The sequence below is a fragment of the Rhinoderma darwinii genome, chromosome 1 (assembly GCF_050947455.1).
Source record: "Rhinoderma darwinii isolate aRhiDar2 chromosome 1, aRhiDar2.hap1, whole genome shotgun sequence".
Classification (NCBI taxonomy): Eukaryota; Metazoa; Chordata; class Amphibia; order Anura; family Rhinodermatidae; genus Rhinoderma; species Rhinoderma darwinii.
The window spans coordinates 212,436,812-212,458,483 of record NC_134687.1 but is presented as its reverse complement, the minus strand read 5'-3'; the positions used below and the strand labels follow the sequence as shown (position 1 = coordinate 212,458,483).

At 40.5% G+C, this 21,672-nt stretch overlaps 1 protein-coding gene across 3 annotated transcripts in view; it reads right to left on the bottom strand.

The window, feature by feature from the left end:
• The window catches only part of ANTXR2 (ANTXR cell adhesion molecule 2), a 194,753-nt gene extending 174,555 nt beyond the window's left edge, over nucleotides 1-20,198 (bottom strand). For all 3 annotated transcript variants that reach the window (XM_075861393.1, XM_075861402.1, XM_075861384.1), the window contains exons 1-2: nucleotides 19,600-20,198; nucleotides 8,795-8,866 (exon numbers count right to left, since the gene is read on the bottom strand). In XM_075861393.1, the coding sequence (XP_075717508.1) occupies nucleotides 8,795-8,866; nucleotides 19,600-19,736 (209 nt within the window). In that variant the 5' untranslated portion in view covers nucleotides 19,737-20,198. The remainder of the gene's footprint in view (nucleotides 1-8,794; nucleotides 8,867-19,599) is intronic.
• Nucleotides 20,199-21,672: the final 1,474 nt, after the last annotated feature.

Below are 21,672 nucleotides of genomic sequence, written 5' to 3'. Positions count from 1 at the left end.
ATATATATATATATATATACAGTATATATATAATATTTTGCATGTGTGTGCGTGTGTATATATATATATGTATATAATACACAGTAAAATTTGATCAGCACATTCTAGCAAAATGAAAAAAACATGTATACAGGTGCAAGTACACCCATGACTGCAAAACAATACACAAGAAATTGGTCACAACACTCTGTGAACACCAATGCCACCTAAAACACTATATATACAAAAATATTCATTGCTGCTGAATCTACTTCCAATAGGGAGGTTCTTAGCGCACATTTTGATCAAATTGTGTGAGCCCGCCTGCCACAACAAGACGACCTCACTTATAAGGTGGGTCCCTACGCTACACATACACCCTGTTCTGGGGCTAAGCCTGCAAAATATACTCTGGGGAAGGTAGGAACAAGCATTAAAGTAATTAAAATCATCTTAGTCAATAACCGCACATATATACAATACACAAGAAAGTTTGAAGTCAATACTTTGTGGAGTCACCTTTTGTTGCAATTTAAGATACAAATCTCTTCAAGTATGACTCTATTAGCTTAGCACATCTAGTCACTGGGATATTTGCCGATTCTTTGGGCAAAACTGCTCCAACTCCTTAGTTAGATGGGTTGTGTTGGTGTACAGCAATCTTCAAGTCATGACACAGATTCTGAATTGAATTATGCTCTGGACTTTGACTAGGCCATTCCAAGACATTTATGTTTCCCCTTAAACCACTCCAGTGTAGTTTTAGCAGTTTGTTTAGGGCCATTGTTCTGCTGGAATGTGAACCTCCGTCCCGGTCTCAAATATCTGGTAGACTGAATCAGGTTTTCCTCAAGAATTGCCCTGCCATTCATCTTTTTTTCAATCCTGACCAGTTTTTCAGTCCCTGACAATGAAAAGCATCCCCACCATGTTTCACTGTGGGAATGGTCTTCTTGGGGTGATGAGAAGTGTTGTGTTTGCCCCACATATAGCCATTCCCATGTTGGCCAAAAAGTTCAATTTTAGTCTCATCTGACCAAAGTACCTCCTTCCATGTGTTTGGGGAGTATGACACATGCTTTTTGGCAAACGCAAAATGTGTCTTCTTAGGTTTTTTTAAGCAGTGTTTATTTCTGCCCACTTTTCCATAAAGCCCCACTCTGTGGAGTGTACAGTTTATAGTAGTCCGATAGACAGATACTTCCTTCTCCACTATGGATCTCTGGAGCTCCTACAGTGTTATAGTTGGTGCCACTGTAATCTCTATTTAATTCCCTCCTTGTCCGGTCTCTGAGTTTTTGTGGGTGGCTTTTTCTTGTCAGGTTTGTAGTTGTGCCGTAGTCTTTCAATTTTGTTATAATGAATTTAATAGTGCGCCATGGGATGTTCAAAGGTTGGGATATTTTTTTATAACCCAATCCTGTTCTATATTGCTCCACAACATTGTCTCTTACCTGTATGGAGAGCTCCTTGGTCTTCATGTTGCTTGCTTAGTGGTGTAGACCCCCGGACGAAGCAGGTGGCGAAACACGTGTTGGGGATCAGGGTCCCCCTCTTTTGGTCTGTATTCCGTCCTTCTTTTTGTGCCTGTCTAGTTTAATTGTTTTCCCTAACTCGACACTCGTCAGTATAGGGCTGCTGCATTTATTGTTCAGGCACTTGCACTTTGCTGTATTTACCTATGCATTTTTATTTTCTATAGGAGGTTTTTAGTATTTACGTGTGGGAATCCTTCCATCATGGGTTTGTCGTTCCATCTTATATTCTGTATTTTATCTTGTATCTAATAAAGATGTTGTCTTTTGCATTATACTGGTTATCCTGCCTGTATTTTGTGATATGAGTATTTGATTTACTATTCAGGTGGGATCAATTATTGGTGATTTTTGAGTCTTCTTTTGGAGGAATTGCTTAGTGGTGTTGCAAACTCAGGGGCCTTTCAGAACAGGTGTATGTATACTGACAGCATTTGACATGTGACATTGTGATTGTACACAGGGGACGTTATGCAACTAATTATGGGACTTCTGAAGTTAATTGGTACGACCAGACCTATTTAGTTGTGTCATAGCAAAGGAGATGAATACATATGCACTCACAACATTTCTGTTTTTAGTTTTAATTTTTTAAACAATGTATATATTTTTTTAATTCCACTGTAACAATTTGGGGTATTTTGTCAGGTCCATTACATAAAATAAAATTTTACATTTATTTTAATTCACCGCTTTTAATGCAATAAAACAGGAAAAACACAAAGGGGTGAATACTTTCACAAGGCACTGTACACAGCAGAATTTTCTTTCTTAGCGGTTATTGGACAAACGTCACAATATGTTTTTGTGCTTTTTGGTATAATAACCCAGGAGATCTGTACTGATAATATGCTGCCCTTAAAGGGGTTGTCCGAGGTAAAATGACTATGTGTTAATGATTGTAATTTATTAATGTAAATACATTTGTAATATACTTACATTTTCCAAATTCTTTGCCGGGTATACGAGACGCGATTACCTTGAGAACAGCAGGGACCGCGAGAACAGCAGGGAACGCGCATGCTCGTTACGGGCTGTGCAGCAGAACAGCCCATACACGGCACGTCACAAATGACTTGTCGTATACCCGGAAAAGAATTGAAGATCAACACAGCGGCCAGAGAGTGACGTCACCCGTCAAGTACCCCATGGCAGGATCTGGAAACGGGGCCACTTTGGAAAATGTAAGTATATTACAAATGTATTTACATTAATAAATTACAAGCATTAACACATAGTCATTTTATCTCGGACAACCCCTTTAAATAACTTGGCCTATTCAGATGAAAGATCTGCTTTAATATGATCTATTCAAATGGTACATCTAAATGGATTCTTAATTTCTTATTTGCTTTCATTAAGCTCTTCTAATTAAAATGAGATTATATTACATCTGTTTTTATTCTTTCCATTTATCTGTTTGCCAATTAGATGAATGAAGATGAAAAACAGACGTTTAATGAACATATGATGATTTTGCCCATAGAGGTATGATATGATTCAATCATCATTAGTGAACCAGTAATTAACTAATCACAAATAAAGGGAATACTCAATAGTCCTTTGTAATTACCATAGTAGTACACCTTATTTTTATTGAATCTTTATTGCTTTTTTGAAAATCTGTTTTTTTTTCCGTATGGAAGGTATTTACATCAGCAATACAGCAGGTTTGTCAAGGTCAAAGCTAAACATGATGATTATCCTTCAAATGTTCTCTAGTAAAAGTGCTAGTGCACAATGATCTTTTTCTAGTCCTTCCTTAGCCAAAGATTGAAGTAAAATATTTGTCAAGCAAAACCAAAGAGGACCCACCCTTGATGGCAACTTTGATTTTTTTCTATCATCTCCTTGAACATTAGTTTCTTATAATACAAGTTTTAAAGGGGTTGTTCACTACTGGACAACTGATGACCTATCCACTGGATAGGTCATCAGTATATCACCCGTGTGGGTCCGACACCGGGACCCTGCACCAATCAGCTGCTCCGGTGGCCTGTGCGCACCGGATCTTATGGCACAGAATTCAATGTATGGAGACGGAAGCAGTTGGCTCCGTACATTGCATAGCGGCCGTGCTGCAGAACTACAGATCTCCTTCTATTCATTTGAATAGGAGCAGAGCTGCAGTACTGCAGCTCGGCCGCTATTCCATGACCAGAGCCAACTGCTTCCGGCATGGATGTCCTGTACCCGGAGGCAGCCGGAGCAGCTTAACGGTGCGGGGTCCGGGTATCGGATCACCACAGATCATGTACTGATGACCTATCTGGTGGATAGGTCATCAGTTGTCCAGTAGTGGACAACCCCTTTAATAATTATTAATGCAATAGATAAACACTCTATTGAATCAAACTTAGATTGCCTATGGTGATCCTACTTGTGGTTCAGTAACGCCATATTACAGACACTAAAATGCAGCTGTATAATTGCCATAAGAAACAGTCTAATGCATGAAAATTATTGCAGTCAAGCAGTAGAGGTGTTGCCTATAATGATCATACAAATATTGGCCTAAAGGCCCATTATGCCGGAGATAACAACCTTACTGTGAGAAGGTCCTTGACTATCTATTGGCATGAACGGAAATAAAGGCTAGATCATGCCCTCAGAGATATGAGAGTTGTCCTCTTCTGCCAACTTCCCCATAATCCCAGTATGACTACATAACTGGGGCAATTTTTCATTCAGGAATCAGGGTAAGTCGGGTATCTACCTCTAAAAGTACTTTACCAGTAGTTGTTAATGTTTGTCACTTTTGAAAATATAAAAAAAAAAAAACAGAATTCGTCACACTCTTAGGACACATTTTCTTTTCAATTTAGAAGGTGATGTACTTCAATGCTTGTAATATATTGTAAAACTAAGGATCCTTGCCATTGAGCATAAATCTTTATAGACATAGCTGTTAGAATGTTAGTTCACATATATGACCAAAAGTATGTGGAGAACTGACCATTACACATATAGGGTTGCCGGACATCCCATTCCAAAACCATGGCCGCTAATATAGAGTTAAGCCCCCTTTTTGAGTATAACAGTCACCACTCTTCTGTGAAGGATTTCCACAAAATTTTGCAGTGCGTTTATAAGAATTTGTGCCCATTCAGCCCAAAGAATATCTGTGATGTCAGGCACTGATGTTAGAAGGGACGGTCTGGCTCGCAATTCACCTTCCAATTTATCCCAAAGGTGTTTGATGGAATTGAGCTCCGGACTCTGTCTACACCAAACTCAACAAATCATGTCTTTATGGACTGTGCTTTCTGCACAGGGGCGCAAGCATGCTGGTATAGGAAGGGCCATCCCCAAACTGTTGTGACAAAGTTGGAAGCATACAATTGTCTAAAATGTCTTGGTATGCTGTAGCATTAACGTTACCCTTCACTGGAAATAAGGGGTCTAGCCCGAACCCTGAAATACAGCCCTAGACCATTATCCCTCCTCCACCAAATTTTAGAGTAGGCACTATACATTGCAGTAGTTCGTGTTCTCCAGGTATCCGCCAAACCCACTATATTTGCATCAGTATTCTAAAGACCTTCTGTTGGTACCGCAGTATTTTACATTTGCTGAAAAGCAAGACACAAATATTGTGTTGTATTTCTGTCAACAAACTGAAAATAAGATGTCCAATAGATCCATGCTAAGGCATTGTTCATATTAGATATTTAGCATTTCCTGTGTATAGCAAAGAATCGAATAGATGACGTCAGAGTGCACATGGATGTTAGGATCCATATCCATATCAACTGTGCCTACACTTTGCTAAACACAAGTCCAGTTTTGCACTACAGGTAGTTTTTTCAACAGCCCCTTATTTCTATGCCCAATCTCCACTGCACCCTACCCTTTCTACAAGTGTCCCATTACATCCATTCACTATTAGTATTTGAATAATATAAATTAGAACTATCACTTATGTACATAGAAAATTTGTCTTTTAGGGACCGACTCAGATCATTGCCCAAACACTTTAATGTGAATTTCTCTAAACAAATGTGCAGCATATGGTACCGTGTTGTGTGTTCCTCTTTCCAATGTTCTACAAAGTAATATAACAAAGCATGGGAATGCAAGTATTCCTCGTTGCAATGGAATTACAATTTTCCCTTTGTTACATTAAAGCAGAGTGAGTGGCTTTTAATGCTGTCTCTGTAACTCCAGATTCATTTTATCAAATGCAGTTGTCTCAACCGACCATACTTTGTCCTTACATTGCTCCTATGCTCGTCATGACAGAGGGAATTAGGGAAAGTCTGTAAATGTATTTCTTAAGCTCTATGAGCAGACAGTTCTGCAATGTTGTTTACTGATCCCTGGTCACACATAGGGTCGTGTAAGGATTTGCTCACTAAGGTTTTATAATGGAAGAAAGAAATTCGAAAGTAAGCGTTGGCTGGCTCTGAATTTAATATATGGCCTTTTACCACATTGGAATAACCTTTTTATTTGTCCTCAGTTGTTACAAGATAAAAAGTAAAAACAAAAGCTAAATAGATAACTTGACAGATTTGCTGAGAACCAAAACATGCAGAAACAGCAAACATTACATAACCACAAAGATATTTGTCTTCCAGATGTAAAATACATCACAGCAACAACAGCAACAAGAATTAAAACAGCTACATTTAGAATGAACTGATCAATTGTTTTCTATGTGTAACTGCTAATACTAGCCTTACCTGATTTTTGGGATTTAACTATTTCCTCATGGAATGAACAATTTATTCATTCATTTATTTCTTCTTTTACAGTTGATTCAAGACTGGTAAATAGTTGGACAAAATTGCAACAGTATGCCAGTCCATTAAAAATTAATAAGTATACTATCACCACTTCAAAAAAAATTATGAAAAATTTGGATTTAGAATGTAAATCTTTTTGCGCTGTGAGATGAGATTTATAAAGGCTTTCCCATCTCATAAAGTAATGATATATCACTTTTTGATCGGAGGGGGTCTGGCTGACGAAATGTGGGGAATTAGCAAGCAGATCCATTAGGGAGAGCGCTCTATTACAAATCTAAAAACAGGCTGCTCAAATCAAGTCTCTTCTACAAAGTCTTTCACAAAGCCTGGAGATTAAAATGAATGCTCTATTAGAATGAGCAGGGACCTTTAATCTCTGACAGAGTAGACATATCAAATGGTCTCCTTTATCAAGTGGGAAATGGAAGGCTTAGATGCCATTTTACCCTATAGGGACCTGAGAAGCAAATCAAGAGGTTTTGTGTTTCCTAAAACTGATAAAACTAAAATATTGATACATAGGGATCAAGGCAGGGCAAGAAAATATGGTTGATGTTATCAAAAGGGGGAAGGGAAAAACAATGCAAGGCTCAGAGGAACCTAAGGCTGGGTTCACACGACCTATTTTCAGGCGTAAACGAGGCGTATTATGCCTCGTTTTACGCCTGAAAATAGGGCTACAATACGTCGGCAAACATCTGCCCATTCATTTGAATGGGTTTGCCGACGTATTGTGCAGACAACCTGTAATTTACGCGTCGTCGTTTGACAGCTGTCAAACGACGACGCGTAAATGGACTGCCTCGGCAAAGAAGTGCAGGGCACTTCTTTGCCACGTAATTTGAGCTGTTCTTCATTGAACTCAATGAAGCACAGCTCAAGATTTACGAGCGTCTCAGACGGCTCGCAAAATGCGAGGAGGAGCATTTACGTGTGAAACGAGGCAGCTGTTTTCTCCTGAAAACAGTCTGCCTTTTCACACGTAAATGACAGCTAGCGTGTGCACATACCCTAAGACTTGTGGTTTACTAACCCACTGAGCTGAAAAGTAGGTAACTTTACCAATAGACAATCTGTTAGTGCCACCGGTCTTACCAACAGTAGGGCAGTTAAAGCACACAGAGGTGGAGTCTGGGGGGTAATATATTGCATATATATCGAAAAAAAAAGTTCCATCTTTCAAATAAGGGCAGAGATTCCCCATATGTTGTGCTGCTTTAACTGGTTGCCGACACAGGACGAGAATGCTCGTCCTGAGCAGCGAGTACTTGGCGCATTAGGACGAGCATTCTCGTCCTGTGTGACAGCCGTCTCTGCGTGCAATCGAGAGCGGGGCAACGGCTGTAATACACAGCCACGCCCCCGCTCTGACAGTGGAGAGGAGAGAAACATCTTCTCTCCGCCGTTAACCCTTTGAACGCCGCGATGAAAGCTGATTGCGGCGTTCGAGGAGGGGGGACTGCACTTTGATTGCATCACAGAAGATAACTGTGACGCGATCAAAGCCCACAACTCATATGGCCAGACAGCCCAGGGTCCATTGAAGGACCCCAGGGCTGTCTGAACATATTTCCTGTTGTTAGGGCATACTGAGGTATGCCCTAATAACTGCCTGTGTACAATCAGTAACAGGCTAATGTACTGGCATATAGATCTATGCCAGTACATTAGAGTTACAAAATAAAAATCTAAATGATAAATCCCTTTATGGGATTAAAAAAAAAAGTTAAATGAATGTAAAAAAAAATTCATGATAAATAAATAAATAAAAAGTTACAAAATACACAGAAACACACATTTTTTTATAATAAATAAACTTTTTAAAATATAAGTCCCAAAACATTAAATAATATAGACATATTTGGTATCGCCACGACCCTAACAACCTGTACAACAAATGTGTAACATTATTTATGATGATCGGTGTATGGTGTAAAAAAAAAAAATATTAAAACTGCAGTGGAACTGCTTTTTTTGTGCAATTTCGCCCAAATAAAAATTTATAGAAATTAAACAATAATGTATTTGTACCAAAAAATGGTACCTACATAAAGTACAACTCGTCCCGCAAAAAACATAGTCTCATACAACTACGTTGTACAAAAAATAAAAGAGTTATGAGCGTCGGGATGCAAAGAGGGAAATCTAAAAAAATTGCTCTGTCCTCAAGGCCAAAATTGGCCGTGTCCTTAAGGGGTTAATGGACATAAAGGAAAAAAAAACAGGTTATTCTATCCCATTAAAAACTATGGGGGATCCATTTTTTTGTCCTTCTTAAATGTCAGCAAATTAAATACAAAAGTGGTGACTTTTTAATTTTTTTTATTGGATACATTTTATTGGGACCCGTATAAAATGTAACTCGTAGGTATTTAAAGAATTACTTTATGAGCCCATTCATTAATGTTGTTTTTTTTTAAAAAAAAATACAGGTTAAAAAACACAGCTTAAATAATGAAAATACATTTTTTTGGTCTCACAAGCAGACAGTGTTATTACAAACATGTGAAAGATCAAAGTTGACTGTACCTCACAAATCTTTCGGTGAGTGTCTCCACAAAGTTGTAGATTTCTTTCCAGTTATGTGCTACACTCCCTGACCTTAAAAGAGTAAAAAGAAGCAAGTTAGTTTAGATTAAATGCTGCTTTAAATTCTGTTCCTTTGTAACATATATTGTGATAATATACTTGGCAAAAACACAGTACCTCATTAAGGCACCATACAGTCACACGAAGGGCCTACATGTCATGTAAATCAAACCTGTAAAAACTCTATTTATTAACAGATGTTGGCATTATGTAAGCACTTTATAGAGATAATACTTATATTATTATCTTTGGGCACTAAATGGCAGTATTATTGTATATGGCGATTTATAGTGTGTTTATTTAGAGAAATTTAGCACTGTTCCATGGGCATAATATTGGGCATATTATGGTGAATGCACAATGGGGACCTTTTTTTAAATGTATAAAAATGGTACCCATGGCATAACTTACTTAGTGCTGCTTGCTAGAAATGTTAGATTAATTTTATGTTAGATATATTTCTATTCCTTACACCATATTATACCTTGCTAACATGTGAAACAATGGCGGATCATCATTCCCAGGGGGTCAATGGCCGCCCAAACACCCCCTGTACGCATGGGCCCCCTAATGCCCAGTGGTGTCGCTAGCAACGGAGGGGGCCCTGGTGCTAGTGGCAGCCATGTCAGGCTCCCTGCGCAGGCTGGCGTAATGACGTACTGCATCACACTGGTCTGCACATGCATCCCACCCGGCGGATGCGCATGCGTCCACCCAGAATGGCCGTCGCGAGAATGGGGCAAGGTAAGTACAATATTTTTTTTTAAGGGGGCAGCACTGTATGGCCCTATATACAAGCGGGGAGAGGAGCGCTGTGTGGCCCCATATACAAGGGGGGGAGCACTCAGTGCACTACATACAAAGGGGGAGAGGGCTGTGTGGCCCTATATTCAAATGGGGGATTGCTGTGTGCACTATATACAAGGAAGGAGGGGAGTGCTGTGTGGCCCTATATACATGCAGGGGGAGTGCTGTGTGCACTATATACAAGGGGGGAGCACTGTGTACACTATATAGAAGGGGGAGGGGAGCGCTGTGCGGTGGCGGATCATCATTAGGGCGGTTCGGGCGGCCGCCCTGGGCCCAAGGCTCCCGGGGGGCCCATGGCAGCCTGAACCGCACATGACCGCATGGATCCCCTCATGCCCAGTGGCGTCGCTAGCACCAGAGGGTGCCCCGGTGCTAGCGGCAGCCACATTCATTTGTATCTGAGACCTCAGGACTCAGATACAAATGAATATTATAGGCTGCAGGCCACGTTAGACCTGCAGCCTATAAGGCGCTGGGAAGCCTCCCTGCTCAGGCCAGGGTGATGAGGTACTGCATCACGCCGTTTTGCGCATGCGTCTAGTCCAGAGGATTCACATGCGTCCAGCTGGAGCGGCCGCCACGGGGCAAGGTAAGTAATATATATATTTTTTTTAGGTGGGGGTAGTGCTGTGTATATATTCAAGGAGGGGGGAGTGCTCCGTTACACTATATACAAGGGGGAGTGCTGGGTGGCCCTATATACAAGGGGGAGGGTAATGCTGTGTGGGCTTATATACAAGGGGGAGGGGAGCACTGTGTGACACTATATACAAAGGGGGGGAGTGCTCTGTGACACTATATAGAAGGGGGAGCGCTGCGTGCACTATATACAAAGGGGGAGCGCTGTATGCACTATATACAAAGCGGTCAGTGCTGTGTGCACTATATACAAAGCGGGGAGCGCATCTATAGGGGGTGTGGCGCCCTCTACTGTGGGGATGTGTGTGGTGCTAGCTATAGGGGGATGCGTGATATCTACAGGGGGCTGTGTGTGACTCTCTCTACAGGGGGGGGCTGTGGGGTGCTATCTATATGAGGCTGTGTGTGGTGCGTTCTACAGGGGGCTGTGTGGCGCTTTCTATAGGGGGCTATGTGGCGCTATCTATAGGGGGCTGTGTGTGGCGCTCTCTATGGGGGGATATGTGTGGTGCTAGCTATAGGGGGATGTCTGATATCGACAGGGGGCTGTTTGTGGCGCTATCTATGGGTGTGTGTGTGATATCTACAGAGGGCTGTGTGTGGCTCTATCAATAGGGTGCTGTGTGTGGCACTATGCACATAGGGCACTGTGTATGTGGTGCATTACTTTACAGTTTTTGAAACAATTATATTCAGGGGTACAGTGTATGGTATTATATTCATGGGCAAAGTGTTTGGTGCTATTATATTTAGGGGCACAGTTTGTGGCACCATGATAATTTTATTTTCGTTTATAGGTGTGAAAATGTTGGAAAAGTGAGGAGCCGAAGACATCTGAGTGACAAATTCTGCAGAAATGGGTCATGGCCGGGAGAAATTGTCATGAACTCTGGACCGGATGGAGAAGAAAAGAGGAAAAAAAACTACTAGAATCTGAGACATCGTCACCTGTGAGTCACTAGATTTATAGAGAATCTGTCACCTCTCCTGACATGTTTATTATAGGAAATCCTTGTATTTCACAAAAAGTCTTTGTGCAGTCCAGGACTGATAGACAATTCCCCTTGTCAGGAGGATGTGTCCCTGCACAGTGTGATCCTGTCAGTATGTAGGGACACAGCCCTGTGACAAGGGGAATCGTAACACCCATTTGTTAATGCTTGCACAAAAACTTAGTGTTAACAATAGTTACGGCGCGGCAGGGTGGCTGTATGCAAGGGGGGCCCAAGTTTGGGTAACAGCCCATGCCCTATGATCTACTTAATCTGCCACTGATGTGCACTAAAACTTACAAAACACAAGAGCACGTGTTTACTAGGTCTGGTGCATTCTCGTACTCTTATATACGCCCCATTCTCACAACACTTTTCAAAACTGCCCAGGTAGGTATAAAAAGTGTAAAAATCACAAAATAAATTTAGAGCAGGCCTTTCTGCCACATTTTGCTTTGTAAATCTCCTTCATTATGCGTAGCAAATGTTTAAGCCTGACTGACGCTAAACAGTTTCACAATGAACATGACATCTCCCAAACAACAAATAACGTGGAATTTGACCAGAAATAACTGAAACATGAATACAGAGTTTAGGTTTTCATTGATGGAAGTGCAGTACGTTCTGTACTATCTTTGACAGCAATTAATGAGATTCTGGACTGTTTAATTTCCAGTGCTACAACAATGTTAGTACTTTGTATTATGCAAAATAAAGAAGTAAATTCTGGATTTGCGTGGGCTGAAGCGGTAAACATATCCTCAAATGTGGTACTCCACACATGTGACAAATTTCTGGGGTTAAAACCATGCTTCACCACCAAATGACCAAGACACGTGATGTGCAGAGTCTCAGGCCAACATTTCTGAAGAGCAGATTGAAGTTACTATGGAGTTTGATAAGTGCTGGCCAGAAACACATACTTGGTTGACATACTTCATTATTTTGCAGAAAAATTGTGGCACACGCCATTAACCCCTTCCCGTTTTGCGCAGCATATGTACAGTCGGAAGGGAGTTAATGCACAGCACCGTATATGTACATTATCCGGTTGTAATACACTACCGCTAGCTCTAATACCGGCTGTTTTACCCCTTAGATGCAGCGATAAATATCAACTGTGGCATCTAAGGCGTTTGACAGAGGGAGTTGGCTCTTTCTATCAGCGCATCGGCAGCCCTGCAATGTGAGGGTGCTGATGGGTTGCCACGGCATTAGGGGGCCTAACAAAGGCCCCCATGTCTTCAATGGATGTGAGCCTATTAAGTCCTGCCAGAGGAAAGACCTGATAGGTTGCCCATCAGTAAAATACTGACAGGCAGCCATAACACACTGCTCTATCTACAGTAAGTCCAATCTTCAAGTACCCTTGTGGGACTAATAAATATTATACAAATAAATAAAAAAAAGTGTTTAGAAAAATAAAAAAAATTTAATGCAATTTAAAAAAATCACCTATTTTATACCTAAAAATGCTTTAGTATGGGAAAAAAAATAATAATAACATTTTTTAAAACATTTGGTATCGCTGCATATCCGTAACGACCCTTACTATAAAATTACACAAACACAATTGCCAAAGGCAGAAACAATACCTGATTAGCGCACAACTAATCCATAGTACCTGTTGGGTCCATGGAATAATATTAAAACATAACTATTATCTCATACACATAGTGACCTAACAAAAGATAAAAAAAATTTAAGCCCAGTCTCGATTATAGTGGCACAACATGTTTCTGCACATCTACGAATGACAATGGCAGGTTTTCTTTCTCAGAGACTGAATACAGACAATTTTTCAGCTGAAGCCACTAATGTTTATTCCGTTGCTAATTTGCCCCTGAATACGATCGACATACAGACAGCTTTTAGGGACCTATAGAAAACATATAAGCAATACGTTAGGACTTGGTGGGAGATCACAACTTTTGAAACATACCTACAACAGAAAATATTATATAGGGGTTTGCAGATTAATATCACTCACAACTCTCATCAAGAAGATACAGATTTTTTTTAAAGGGTGAGAGAATCTTCTCACTGATAACTCTCTACGTATGGTAAATTACTTACTTGAATACGAGAAAAAGGATTTTGTCAAATTAAGTACACAATTGGAAAATTATATTAGTGAGATACGGAATTTTTCTAAAGCCACTGGTTTCAATGCACTTGAACAAAAGTTAGAAAATAACATTAAATACTTACAATCAGAAATTAAAGATCGCAATTATATAAGGAGAGAATTTAATTCTGGCCAAATATACAAAAAATCCTGACATTACCAGTGATGCACGTTATACAGATTTTTCTGAACCAGATATCTTCAGCACTGAAGACTCTGACATATACAGAAGTTATATCAAAATCAGGCATTAAAAGACAGATAAAAAACTGGAAGATACAATCCTCAAAAAAGAATGTTGCAATCCAAACAACCTACACCACCAACTACACATCAACTTAATCTATGTAGGTAATACAATATGCCATCTTGGCACACAACCACGACTTTCGAGACTATTGCTCTACTGGATCTTTTATTTTCTTCTATTCCGCCTCAAACTGGGATACAGACACCTAGGATCAATGTCACTACCACACACACACCATAATCCCAGCTGTATTCCTTTTTATCCCACCCTGAATACAACTCAGAGATCAGAATCGATGGGATTACAACTGCAAGTAACACAACATAATATCAATGAGAAACAATTACAGATCTTCAATCTATCTTCCACGATTTTAGATCCAGCGCAGGTATTTCGCTTGAGGAAAGGTCTTTCCACACCCTAGACCTCAATTTGATCAGTTCTCTTGAATGAAGGATATCAACCTTTTTGCCAGGAAACTGGCTTTACACAAATATTACAAAAATATTGAATCAGGTGTTAGATTAATTCGCAATAGTTAGGAATTAGCCATTAGAGTCCTCGAAGATCTTGAGAGTGAAAATGTTACAGGCATTATTGAAATCAAACCTCCTTTTTTCTCCTTACATCCTAGATCCATGAATACAACTCCTTCTTCCCAATATACAAATATTGAGGCCTTTGTAAATATGGTTAGCCAGGACCTTAGACGGATTAAATGTAATCGATCTTTTACACATTCTAATCTTACTCATCAAGAGATATCTGCCCTGGATAGTCTATCCAGTAATGACAATTTAGTCATCAAACCCTTTGGTAAAGGGGAAAACTTTGTCATTCAGAGCTGACTACGTTGCAATGGCACATAGACTCATGGATAACAGAGAAACTTATCGAATTTTGGACAAATCCTACTAAGGTTTTCCTGAGAGAATTGAAGGAGATGCTGACACTTGTGAAATAGTCAGAATTTATTTACGGACGAAGAATTTAAATATCTTTATAAACCGAATCCAACATTATCCACATTTTATGCTTTACCAAAAATTCATAAAAACATTTGCCCTGTCCCTGGCAGACCTAGTTTCACCGGTAATGACAACTAGGGTTGCACGATGCATCGAAACTTCGATACTGCTTCAATACCGTGCACCCTCAAAGAGTTCAATACCGATAATTCATGTCTTTCGATACTAAGCTGTGCGGCCGCACAGCTTAGTATAGTAACACATAAATTTACTCAGAGAGTGGCTACGTCTGTGTAATACAGCCATTGCCCGCTCCTGAGTCCTGACAAGTACGTGCGCGGTCAGCATGATGTGATGCGACCAGCGCTGCACTAATGACTGCCGGCACTGAAGACAGAACAATGGCAGGTGCACTGCAAAACACCCCCATGTCAAGTCTTCAGTACCTGCGCCATTGCTCATTAGTGCAGCGCCGGCTGCATTACCTCATGATGATCGCGCGCACACTTGTCAGGAGCGGGGCAATGGCTGTATTACACAGCTGCAACTCCGCTCTAACGCCGGAGATCAGAGAAACTCTGCCGCTATTCCCCTGGATGCTGCGATCAAAGGTGACCGCAGCATTCAAGGGGAAAATGAGAAGGGAGGGTGCCCTTTGGATGCGTCAGAGGGAATCCCTATGATGCGATCAAGGGACATACCATATATGGGCAGACAGGAAAGGGTCCATTGAAGGACCCCAGGGCTATCTGACCATATGTCCTGTTAGGGCATACTTAGGTATGTCCTAACAACTGCCTGTGTACTATCAGTACACAGGCTAATGTACTGGTATATAGAAATATGCTAGTACATTCAAAATAAAAATAAAAAAGTAAAAATAAATAAATATAAGTAATGTTAAATAAAAAAATACTCACTTTTTTTGCAATAAATTACAATAAAAACATTAAAATAAGTCTCAATACATAAAATATGTACATATTCGGAATCGTCGCAACCGTAATAACAAATTTATAGCGTCATTTATGATGTTTACGCTGTTATAAAATAAAGTATAGAGAGAATGATGGACTGCACTCCTAGACAGGAATATTCAGGTGCTTTAAGGGTTCGGGACGGATATCCCACAATACAGTATAGTAAAAAAAAACAAGCACTCTTTAGAAATGATGGACGTAGAAATAGATTTTCTATTTTTTTATTCAAAGTAATTCAACGTTTTGTTATGTTGTTTTTTTGTCTTTTTTCAAAAGTTTTTCTGCTATACTATAAAATAAAGACTGCTTTCTTTCACTTATTAAGGGAGGCACGAGGTATTATGAATATTGAACCTCCATGTGCCTCACATTAATAGTAATTTACACCATCACGTGCCTCACACATTAACTCAATGTTGTCCATTATGAATGTGAGGAACAACGGCCATCAAACGGATGCATATATGTCAATGGAGCCATTCACAAGGCCATTGTTTCAACGGACATGTCCTATTTTCTTCAGTTTTTACAGATCATTCGATAGACTCAAGTCTATGGGGATCCTCGAAAAAGGGACCCACACGGGTGCAACTTGGACGTGAAAAACTGCAGTTTTTCACGTCCGAGTTTGCGCTCGTTCGTGTGAATCTGGACTTATATGGTGATATAGTGAACCTATTACCAGACCATTCAAAAATAAAAATTATCATTAAGTTCTGACATTATGATACTGTATTCTCTCATCATCATTAATAGCCATCTATAGAATTCACGTTTTTTTCCCTTCCCTCTCTCTTAAAGCATGAGGAACACAGTATGACCTTTTTTTTTCAGTAATAAACCTGTTTGTATCTGAGAGTAGGGTTCTCTCCAATGTGAGTTTATAGGTCTTTACTAGATAATTTCACAATTTTGGGGGGCAGGCTAAATTGCTGTTTTCTATTGAGTATTTTTCTAAAATTCTATCCATAGCCTAAAACACCCCCCCCCCCTTACCCTTTTCCTCTATACCTGATCTTGGTTGATCCTCTTGTTCTAGATTCTAAGTCCTTGAGCAAGTGCATACAGCGCTCTCTCAGACTTAGAATTATTTTGGCAGCTAACAAAGCAGCTGTATCTTGCATTGAGACCTGAATTAGTCAGGTCAGTGGAACTGACGGGGTCAGTGACAGCGGGTCCTGCGTGTCTCTAACTCACAGGAGCCACCTGTTATGCATCACATCTAAGTTATGAATGTAAATATGATCGATAACAGCTCGATCCTGCGTGTCAGAGACACGCAGGACCCCCTGTCACTGAACCTGTCAGCGCCGCTGACATGACGGATAAAGAATTCAGCGCTAGATACAGCTGCTCTGTATACAGGATACAAAGCAGCTGTAAATAAGTAAAAATAATTTTCAAGAAAAATAAATTCTAAAGTTGCACCAAACCCACTGATCCACTGTTTTAGTTAAAAAAAATAAAAAAAAATAATCGTTTTCAAAGGTGTATATAGTCTTTAAAGCTTTGGAAATGCTTTTTACATGTTCACAGGAGTTTCACTGGAGATAACCAACATCTAACGGTGGATTCACACGTGGAGGAAATTTGGTGCAGAATTTTTTTTCGTTTCAGCAGCAGGTGTATGGATTTCTGCAAGTTCCATTCAGATGAATGGAACTGCTTTTCAGTCACAGAAATTTATGAAACAAAGTCTGCCGCTTGTGACTGCATCTCCTCTAGTTTAGCAAATCTGATAATCTGGCATTATGATTAGTCCCAAAAAAGTATTGGCACCACTGGCATTCAAGCTTCCATTTGTCCACTGCAGGCTTGAAAAATGAAAGCAGGGCTTCCCCAGGCAATACATGCTTTCACCTGTTACATTGAAAAAATTATCTAGTTTTCTGGCGTGGAAATAGTGTGAAAAGCATGGCATTTGGACGAAAAGTCTTGTGCCCAGTTGATGAATCTGGCACACGATACACAGGTAGAGATACTGGCGCAACACTGTGCCAGCATTAGTAAAACATTATATTGGTGAGTAGAAAAAGGGGAATGATGGTGCACTGTATTGCAGGAGCGATCTGAATTACATGAATTGTGGTACGCAGATTTTAGGGAAATGAAGACCAAGGTCAGTAACATTTGTTATTCTTGTTATACTAGATATTCCATTTTTATCACTACTACCACTGGCCACTCGAAAAGCAGGTTTCCTCTCCATTTAGCCCCTAGAAAGCAGAGATACTTTATAGTAATGTCTTCGGTTGGTTAATTTCTGTTGGTGTGTTCTCTTTTACTTTGCACAATGGGTACACAAATGGTTCACTTCCTTAGTGGGCAGCACTACATTTAGTGTTTTTATGAAATTTGACAGTAGCCATAATTTCATTTCCCTGCTATAAATTGTCAGCAGTATCAGCAGGCCTGTGTAGTCAGCTAATAAAATAAAAACACCATTCGCACTGCACAATAGTTAACTGACTTTGTCAACCCCTATGATTATGCCCAATTAGGGTATGCACAGTAAATGTAATAGAGGGGCGCCCCCTGCTAAGCACCATGCATTATTAGCCAGAGAAGGGAACCCCTTGCAAATAGTTGTTCTTTCACTGGAATGGTTCTACCCTTAGCAATAACAGCTGATCTTAGGGGTTCCTGATAGCAGAACACCCCATTATAAGCTAATTATTAAGGGACTTGTAAAGGGGGAAGGGGTTGTCCAGAAAACTATTACAGAACTTCAAACAGTATATAGTTCATAGCTTAAGTTAAATATTACTTTATATTAATATTTGCACAAATGTAACGTAAAAAACCAATGAAGTTTATACAATCACCAGTAAATATAAATCTTGGAGTGATCTGTCAAGTTGCTTAAAGTTATTTTCTGCCATTTCAGCCTCTCGTAAAGCTAAGGGACATTGCAGTGTCCACATAGGCTGCTATCTGCCTTTTCCAAGTTACTGAATAGCTAATCTTCCTACACACAGCCATACAGTACATCCCCACTGCTACATAACAAGGCAGATTTGCCATTGAAGAATCTGGTAAAGCTGGATGCTGTGCCACTGCTGTAAGCGATGCCATATTTACCCCCCTCTTCCAGAAATAGAGTAGAACTAAGAAAAGAATGAATCAAAATATTAGAGAGGATAACAATAAAATATTATTTTCAGTACGCAGGGTAAGTGCTTTCAGGTATGATGCTTGTTATATGTGTCATATTCCTGTCCATAAACCCCTGCAGGCTAAGGGGTTAATGATACTACAGCAGGGAATATCTTCTAACTTTAATAGGCCTCTATGGAGTATTGCCTTGGACAGCATGCAGAAGAATGTGTAATAGGTCAGCGGAGCAGCTGTATTAAAGTTAAAAGTGTGAGTAAAGAGTTTGTCTAGGTTGTGTAAGAGGAAGGAAGGAAAGTAGGTGTTAAATCTTCATTACTGAAACCAAGTTCTGTTAAAAAAAAAACTCTACTTGTCTGCAATCCTCCATAAACCCTGTCACTTCCACTCCCCATGCATTATTTAAATCTTTCATTTCCTTCCATATCATTATCATTACTTTCTGAGTCTTACACAACTCTCCCTCCACTGGCAGACCTACCAGATGTTACATATAGACACAAAACGACAAATATTTACTGAAGTGCTTGTAACAATGTTACTATTTGGATTCAGATGAGCTCATGTATGAACAGAATATCACCTTGTACATTGTAGCGGATCATGGTGAGTGTAGCAGCACTTCTACACTACACATCTGTCTCAGCCATACTCACTCCTGCTGTATATTGCAGGAGGATGGCGTGACTATAGAGGCCTGTGTCAAACATCTGCCTGACCTGTAATGCACTCCCGGACCAGAGGAAATCTGATCAGCACTAATACAGTACAATGAGATCAGCACAGGCAGGATGCTCCAGTCCTATCAGCTCATTAACTGCTTCATAGCCGGATCCCCCAGGACACCACAACCCTTATACTCACTTGTCCAGAACGAAGTAGAGGTCGAATGCTCCTTGGCATGAAGGCTCCTCAGCCTCAGCGGGTGGAAATACACAAAACATCAGTCCTGCCAGTAGGATCCAGTGCCCAGGGAGATGGCCAGTCCTGCTGCACTTCATCTTGTCTTCTATCCTTGCACACCAGGGTTGGGATCCTTTATTACTATGAAGCTGAATGTATACACAAGCAGAGTCCTATGACTTCTTCCTCTGTGCTGTGTTATGAGCAGCACACCCTCTCCCCATACACTCTGACACTTCCTATTCTCTGTGCACACTACATAGAGCATGCAGTTACTATTATGGCTCTCCCCACCCTCCTCACCCCTTCTTTCTATCAATGCTGAATTCTTGTGTACTGTGCTCTTAACCTCTTGTGTATCCCAGGCTGAGATCTCCAGATCATAACAGTGCTTCCTTGTGCTGCCAGTCCCTGTGTGTGATCCCTCTTTACAATCCCTGCAGGAAGAACACAAGTTTGGGATCAGCTGTCAGTAGTTTGTGGTCACTTGGTGTCTCCTTATTCCTTGTCTTTTACCCTTATATAGAAAACGGCACCAGCAATCTGGTTCTTGCCCCCTGGTTGTGGGATGTGACTGAGCAGGCCTGGGAGGGTGGAGATTATAATGTCAGACTTGTGCCAGCCCTATTACTAACTCTAGAAAGTTTGCTCCAACGTCTGTTAAACGGCTCAGCTCCAAGAACACTTCCCTCACACTAAAAAAAGTATCATTGAACTTTGATTTCAGTTCTACAAAACCGCCATTACATTGTCTTCACATTGAATAAAGCTTTGTTTGACTTACTATGTGTTGTATAGTGTTACAGTAAATGCTACCAAGTGAACGATATATATTCGCCTATTAGGCTTTCATTATAATAGTTTTTTTGAGGGGACACTATATCTATTGTTCTACATTTGTAATTTAAATAATTCACTCATTTATAGCAAATAGGGCTTAAAGGGGTTTTCCCAAAAACTATGCCCCCTAAAAAAAAAAAAAAAAAAGACAGGCTCCCATACTGTCCTCAACATGTTGAAACCATTGGTTTAAAAGAAAAAAAAAAGAGATAAATGTGATATCTGCGTACCCGACACGAGCCGTTTGTTTTCATTGCTCACCTGCAATCGGGGGAGTGGGGGGGTATGATTACTCCTCAGCTTTATGCTGAGCCTACAGTTCCCATAATGCCTTGCATTCTGTAAACAGCATGTAGTAGGCTACCCTATATTTACAAAAAAAATAAAAATTGTACTGCACTTTTTTACATTTGTGTCACCCCTATTTCTTCATAGATTGTAAGCTCTTGTGAGCAGGGTCCTCTTTTCTCTTGCTTGAATTCTTAATTTGTTTTGCCACTGTGTAATGTCTGATATTGTCTGTACTAGGGATGCATGATGCGTCAAAACTTCGATACTGTTTTGATACCGTGCACCCTCAAACGGTTCGATACCATTAATTCATGTATTTCAATACTAAGCATGAATGTAGTTAGAGCGAGGCTGTGGCTGTGTGATACAGCCATTGCCCAGCTCCTGAGTCCTGACAAGTGCGCGCGCGGTCTGCATGATGTGATGCGACCAGTGCTGCACTAATGAGAGCCGGCACTGACGATAGAATATGGCGGGCGCACTGCAAAACACCCCATGTTCTGTCTTCAGTGCCGCCGTCACCGTTCATTAGTGCAGCGCTGGCCGCATCACCTCATGCTGACCGTGTGCGCACACTTATTGTCAGGAGCGGGGCAATGGCTGTATTACACAGCCGCAGTCCCGCTGTAACGGCGGAGATCAGAGAAATCTCTTATCTCCGCCGCTATTCCCTTGAATGCTGCGATCAAAGCTGACCACAGCATTCAAGGGGAAAATGAGAAGGGGGATACCTTTTGGATTGTGTCACCAGGAATCCCTGTCACGGATCAAGGGCCATACCATATATGGGCAGACAGCCCACGGTCCATTGAAGGACCCCAGGGCTGTCTGACCATATTTTCTGTTGTCAGGGCATACTTAGGTATGTCCTAATAACTGTCTGTGTACTATCAGTACACAGCC